The sequence below is a fragment of the Plasmopara halstedii genome (genome assembly GCF_900000015.1).
Source record: "Plasmopara halstedii genome assembly, contig: Scaffold_110, whole genome shotgun sequence".
Classification (NCBI taxonomy): domain Eukaryota; phylum Oomycota; class Peronosporomycetes; order Peronosporales; family Peronosporaceae; genus Plasmopara; species Plasmopara halstedii.
The window spans coordinates 1,414,087-1,421,366 of NW_020187031.1; the positions used below are offsets into that span (position 1 = coordinate 1,414,087).

The window sequence follows — 7,280 nt, forward strand, 5'->3', positions numbered from 1 at the left end:
TCAGGCAATACATATGGTCTTCGATTTAGATGCAGCATGTGTAATGCTGCTGAAAGAGAAAGAAAGTCAACAACTTGAGGCCGCTAAATCAAAGCGCTTGGTCGCGCGTTTTGTACCACCAATGATTATTGTATTAGCACTGACCCACTTAACGTAAGGGTACCTCATGGTAAGGACCTCATGTAAAAAGAATGGCTTGGCCTTTTGGGGTGGCCACCTCGAAATATAGAAAAAAACAGCGCTATGAATGAGAGACGAGCATGGAATAGTGGATAAGAAAGACCTTATGTGCGCACGTGCGAAAAGTGTCAGCAGATTAAGCTTTCACCGTACGTCAACGCCTTTTGATAGCCTGCGGGTACCGGCAGAGTGTTCTCAGGAGATGTGACTGCTAAGTCTTGAGAAAATAAGCATCCTATTTCTAAGCATTATTATTATTGCGGAACGTTCGAGCAAACATTTTTTCTCGTTTCTATCAGCAACTCCATTAATGGTGAGAATACAGCCTCTTGTCGACAAAGCTCCTTGGTAGCATTAACTGCGGTAGCCATTGTGTAGGATAGAGATGTACAGTTCAAAGTGCAAGCTTCGTCCCTGGTGTAAGGCTTCATATTACATGAAGACTTAGGGTAGTTGGCTTCAGTCGAAACGTACTATGACTTCATTCGAAACGCTTGCGCAAACAAATCGCTGTGCTGACGCGAGTTGCTCTATATTCATTAATTTGCGTTAGATAACGCTTTACAGGTCTTAATAGGCCTAACGTCATTGTTAAACAATGATGTGGTAACCCCCATGTGTGTTTTTGACACCGCCACCAAGTCAGTTCGGCTTGGTGAAGAAGGCGTCATCTTGCTAGCATCAGCCCAGCTACGCTTCATAACAAGATCATAGGTGCTCATTTATGAGATTGAGCGTTGTTTGCCGAGTGCGCGACGCTATGGCTGAAAGCTCCGTGAGAAAAAGCAGCTTCCAGATGCCAGAGTCAGGCGAATTGGACATTATTATGTACTGGGGGATACTTGCTATAGATGCTGTTAACCTGCATACACATGCAATGCCTACCGACGATTCGACTCTGCTGCATTCACGCTTCATTACACCGCTCATGGTCGTAGCGAAACGTGTATTAATCTAGATTATCAACATTATAGCGAAAATGCAAACACATTTTCGTGCTCAAATTGCGTTCGACAGAGCCATGTCACGATTCCTTGCTTACAATCTGGTTGAACGTAGTGCGCTTTTTGGCGACGACACGGATTTTTTACTATCACGGTAGCCGAGCTTCTTACTGCGTCAAGGTAACAACATGGTTCTGAACCGCTGGTGATACGTAATGCGATGCGGTAGCCCACACAGCGGATTCAAGTTTTGGCTACACCGTTTCTCGGAGAGAGTGGGCAAGGCGCCATCACCGAGAGAGCTTAGCCTGCCACCAGTAATTTGTCAAAGCATTCTTTACGGGATCAAAATGAACGAAAAGCGGACCACTTTAACGTGGAACGTTACGTGTGCCGGCGGACGCACCAGGGATTTCACCAAACCTGACGAAGAGAAAAAGATAACTTGGCGCACCCTCGGATTTTATTTGCTTCGAAAAATGGCAGGGTCACCTGGTGTGGCGCGCTTCCCCATAAACAAGCGACATCCGACTTTTTTCTAAGTCCAAAACTTGATTGTTGTCTTCAAATGCTGTCTTATGGGACGAGCGGGGTAATTTTAAGCAAAATGCGGCAATGAGTCTTTACCTCGCCGTCCACGTCGTGCTTTGTACCTCGAGCAATGGAGACGCTCTTATCAAACTTCTGTTTTACTGAAGCTGTCTTCTGAAGCTGATGAATGGTCGAAGTAATGCGTCTTTCTCGCCCAGTGTGCAAATTGAGAACAATAGTCTTCAGCACTCTTGCCAGCATGCAGCGCTGTCATGAAGCGTACGGGCTCACCAGACCGCAGCTGCTCCAAGCACATGCAGTGCTAATGAGGAATGGTGACATTTAGGATCAAAAGGCACTCGCGGAGCAAATTAGGGCAATTGTTTGCTTTTCTGTTTGAGCAGTGGGTCCGCGCGCATAGGCATATAATTCCGTCGCCCTGGCGCACCAAGCAGCATCGGATGAAAAAATTCTATCATCACAACGCGATCGAGTCTACAAAAGCCGTCGGATCTTGTTTTGTGGACGGACAAGCGTGACTTTTAAGTCAGAAACAGCTACCTAAAGGTCGTCGAGTGCAGCGGGGTACAAAGGAAAGTCGAGGTCTCATCGGTGGTGAAGTCTTTGACGTATGTTTCTCTTTGGGATAGTGCTTCTTTAAACTGGAGAGTGTCTATAACTGCTCTAGGGGTGGTGCTCCACTGATAGTGGCTCGTTGAGCCATATAGACTACTCAGAGACAAACGTTATATTTGCGGATGGTGCTCGCAGAAGTAGGTACTGTTATGTTCAATAATCGAAAAAACCCCGGTGAATTCGGCACCTGGGGGGCATGCAATGTCGTGCGGTGTCTTGAAATGACAAGATGGGTGCGAACTTAGTGTATGTCCACATTTGGTTAGCAACGAGGAGCGTACCATTTGAGAACCAGCATACATCTTATCTTTGAGAGTATTGTCTCCCAAACCTAAAACCAAAATTATAAGTACGAGAGTTGAGTATTATGGTGAAGTGTCATGTGCAGTCTTGACTTGATGAGAGGAACAAGGCTCCAGAAAAGAATGGTGAGCAGGACACATGGGCAAAATTGTTTTTGTCGATACGTAAAGACATCACTCCAACGTAAATAGATACAGGTTACTAATGAGCAAAGAGTAAGCTTGTAATCTGAAAGGATTTCTTTTCCAATCTTGGTGGACTAAACGAAATCATATCGGTAATGTTTTTCGCGCAGATAAAGCTTTTTTGTGTAAAGTACACGACATCTTTAATTTTGTACCTAGTATTAAGTTATTTCTGTACTCCACCACGCACTACCACCGAGCATCGCATCAAGTACGAAGGATCACAATGCGAGCGTATACATACCGTTGCAACCGTGCTAGATGACAAGCCATTCGCTTTGTATGTTTTTCTCCATAAATTGAAGCCAGCAACATCCATACCACGCTGGGAGCTTATCTCTTTATTACAGATTGAGGCACATGGGTTGAGGATACACTTCAAATGTAAAGCATATAACTGACGTCCTGAAAGGTTTAGATGGCGCAGTAGTCGAGCTGTCCGCAATCGGCCCTGATAATTACGCTGATCCGCAAATCTTTCCGCATCTCGTCATGATCATTGAAGGGGCAAAGAGGAACGACCCTCGCATATCAAATTTTCCTTATCTTTTAGAATTAACGGAGTGTCTTGGCCCTCTCACCGAGCTGTTGGCTGCATGTCGTTCATTCTAGAAATGCACAAGTCAACTTTTGCTTTCGGTCTTTCTGACACAGACATTTGGCACTAACTCAAATTGCCATGTTTTCTCACCAAGCTCTTGTCTTGCTTTGCATGGAAGAAAGTATGATAGACGCCACAATTTTGGATTCGCTGTTTGTGATGCGATGATCTAGCTCTTGAAACCAGGTCAATTTTATAAACTACCCACGGGTCGGAGAAAGACAGGCGCTAAACGTCTCATGGCAACATGTCGTAAGAGCAATAAAATATCGGAGATGTGAAATCCGTTGAATGTCTGGGGTAGAGACCCTAGACCACACCTTGCGCTTTTTGCCCTATGAGGGCAGTGATTATCAAAATCATTCATAAGGATCATACACTAACCTCCTCCATCGGTACTGATTGGTACTGATAGTACCATTTCCATGTATTCTCCGTCTTGTTACTCCTTGATAACTTTGAAGCCTGGTCCTTTTGCAGCCTTCATACTTGGTCTTACTGGCTAGACTGAGTAACACAGTCTGGTCATACTAATATTCAATGACTCCTGTAGAGATGCCCAGATTATAGCTGCAATAAAAGTTCAACCAAAGGTACACTTTGTTGGCCACGATCTATCGTCGCATATTCATCAAAAATAGACACACACTAGATATTTAGAGACAGCGATGAGCGATCGCTCTTTTAAAATCGTGCTTCACTTCTACTCTTGCCGTTAGAGCTCACGGCACTCAGCAATACCTTCGCTCGACGATTGAATGAATTCATGTACTGACCGAAACTGTCGTAGTCTTATTGCCGCGCAGAAAGTGCTGGCGTTTTCTTGATGAGGTAGGTTTATTGCTAATCAAAGCCCGATCAAGGAAGGTGCGTCGCACCAAAAGATCTTGATTGCCACTTGATTCAAAGCACATGACATTCAGACAGCTCCATAACTATAGCAGTATCATGTCACAAATCCAAGTCCAGGACAGGTAAATGCTTCACTTTTTCAAAGTCCATAACTTTTACGGAAAGGTTCAACAGATTTCTTTGACACGCTCTCTGGTAATTCTGTTACATCATTCACGGCCCGTAACTGGCGCTATTAATGCCTACGCGTACTGTCTAGTATCTTTGACATTTGCGCACCGCACATTTGCCAGGGCTTTTGACGGCTTTCACAAGCTCGAGATGTTATTGTTGACAACTTTGAGATGCAATTCCCATTCCTTTTGAATAGAGTCACCCCTCTTTAAGTTGGAGTTTTATTAATCATGATCTCGTAAAATGAAAAAGAAACCAGACCACTCTCAGTTGCGCATGACGGCCTACTGAGACACGACGATTCCTCGCGAGAGGCTTCGGCGGCCCTGTGTGGGGGACCTTGACCCTACATACCTCTCAGTAGCAGTAGAATGAAACATTTAAAGCGTTAAAGACGATCTTACCACTCTGATCTTACCACCGATGAGCATCTCTACGTTCTCGGTGCTACTTGGCGGCTAACTAATATATCATTTACTCATTTACTCATTAACACGGCAAAGCTCCATCGTTCGGGCGCACTCGCGGAGCTTCTACCTTCAGTCTTTTGACCAACTCCCGCGGCGCGAAAGCTATACTCAATTTAAGATGCAGCACCCACCGCATACCTCTAACGGAGCTGGGCAGATGCAGATGCTCGTTGCGAATCGAGCCAGTTCTGAGAGCCTCAACAAAATTGTAGCTCTTACCACCCCCGGAAGAGGGTCTGTCATCAGCGCGACAATGACAGCTTGCAAAATTTAAGTATATTCGGCTAATTTTCGCATACCTGGACGGGGGAAGACGAATCACGAGCGCAAACGGAGCGTCTGTATAACACATTAGAGCACTCGCGACATGATTGCTTTATGCTACCTATATCGAGAATTTCTCTCCAGCGGAGCTAATGCCCAATAGCTTGGAGACCGCTAGCGCACTGCGCTAAAACTCTAATATGAGCATGGCCAAATTAATGACCAGCTCGACTTTCCTTCTCCAATTTGATTTTTTCATTGTTCTCAAGGAATTTGAAGTGTCTCACCAGTGCATACTCTTGCTAGTGAACGACCTTAGACGTGTGATTCCGCTCCCGGCCCTGGACGCCGGCTATCATACTCCGTCGGGGCCCATGATAGGTATGAGCTACCTTAGCGTTTCTTGTTGTCCCGATAGACGTTAATCGAATAGCTCGTAGTCCACCCCCTCACTAAGACTAGGTAGTCGGATTGGCGACTAGTGCTATCAAGTTCATCCACACGGAGGAAACATTGATTCGAAGAGTCGGCGTTAACATCGCACAGAGATTGAATCCATTTGATTCACCCAGGAGCGGAACCGAGAGCAAAACAAACAGCTTAGTACTTACTCTCTTCTAATTGTTTGATAATTAAGCTCTGCAAAGTTTTCTGACGATTGATATCAAGTTTTTAATTGTCAAATCTCTTTCACTCCTTCTCTGAAGAAGAAAACAAAGTGTTAGAATAAAAAATCGTCTCAACTAACACTAGACATATTTGTTTCACCATATGTGATAAAAAACTCCATGTATTGCGTGACGGGAGACTAAAAGCTCACATGTCTGACGAACCCCTCTGCTGCAAAGTCCCTTTATTTTCACTATATACAATACTTTGGTTTTCTGAGCTGTGCACGATTGTATAAAAATGTAAAATAATAATACGGTAAGCATGCCGTTACACATACTACCATCCGGAAAGCACCACCCACCCTCACACGCTCTGAATCGCCAAAAGTCTTACCGGCAGAAAATAGGCCAAGGATAACAAAGAAACTACATTTCCACGATTCCAAAATCTCATCCCATTGTTACACCGTCTGCTGCACACCGTTCAAAAGCACCACAACACGATCTGTAGGGACGTCATGGTTAAGCAGTGTTGGGATATGCAATTATACTGAGATGTTGCCTGATTTATGTGACTAAAGTGGGACTTCCACTTCGCATTTGACATGACTAAAATCTTGAAATGACATTATAGTGTTGCTTACACTGTTTTCAAACTGTTTGCCCATCGTCTATACCCCATCTATAAAGCAGCAGAAATAGGCACGTGTCTCACCCACTTTTGAGCTGTACTCCAAGTCCGGGAGCAATGGAGTACAGTAGACTCCCGCTTAAATACGCCAATTGATCCGGTACGGTTTGTGCGCACTTAACTGGTTGGTGCGTACTTATACCTGTCATACTCTATTAGACCTCTTTCAGAGAGTATTGTCTACCAGAGGCAGAGGGAAGCGTCTTAACGAGTTTCAGAGGTCTGAGATCATTGCTAAGTTAGCAAATCAAACCCTCCGAGTAAACGAGGTTTGGCGAGAGAATATGGCGTCAGCGATGGTGCAATCAGGAAGACCTGGAAGAACAGGGAAACAATACAAAGCCGATACAATTTAATATCTGAGGAAGCCAGGACTCAGACGTATCGAGCATCTGTTGGTCGATTTTCGCAAGTCGAAGATAAGCTCTACATTTGGATCGATAGCATGCTCCGCGCCAATTTGCCGGTTCCGCCATCGTTGGCAATCGTCAAAGCAAAGCAAATTGCTAAAGAGCTAGGTCATCTGAGACTGACTTTAAAGCCTCTTGTCAATGGTTAAGTCGTTTCCGAGCACGCAAAGGGCTGCAAAAATTCTGTTGCATGGGGAAGGAGAGAAGTAAACAAAGATGATCTCGAGTTAGTGGCATCATTGAATGAACTATATGCACTAATCGAGCAGTACGACCAGAAAATGTGTATAATATGGATGAAACGGGTTTACTTTATCGAGTGCTGCCAAGGTACACTCTTCTCATGCCGTCTGAAGATATCTCCACGGCTCGAGGTAAAAAGAAAGCGAAAGACAGGGTCTCGCTGGTTGTTTGTGCCAATTCTACTG

General features: G+C 44.7%; 1 protein-coding gene across 1 annotated transcript; it reads left to right on the forward strand.

Annotated features, from left to right (window-relative positions):
* Positions 1 to 6,269: 6,269 nt before the first annotated feature.
* Positions 6,270 to 7,001, forward strand: PHALS_00299 (Homeodomain-like; the record flags this gene model as incomplete). The annotated part of the gene is made up of 4 exons (XM_024730170.1): positions 6,270 to 6,282; positions 6,490 to 6,542; positions 6,613 to 6,741; positions 6,822 to 7,001. The coding sequence occupies 4 exons, from the start codon at positions 6,270 to 6,272 to the stop codon at positions 6,999 to 7,001; spliced, it is 375 nt and encodes a 124-aa protein (XP_024572346.1).
* Positions 7,002 to 7,280: the final 279 nt, after the last annotated feature.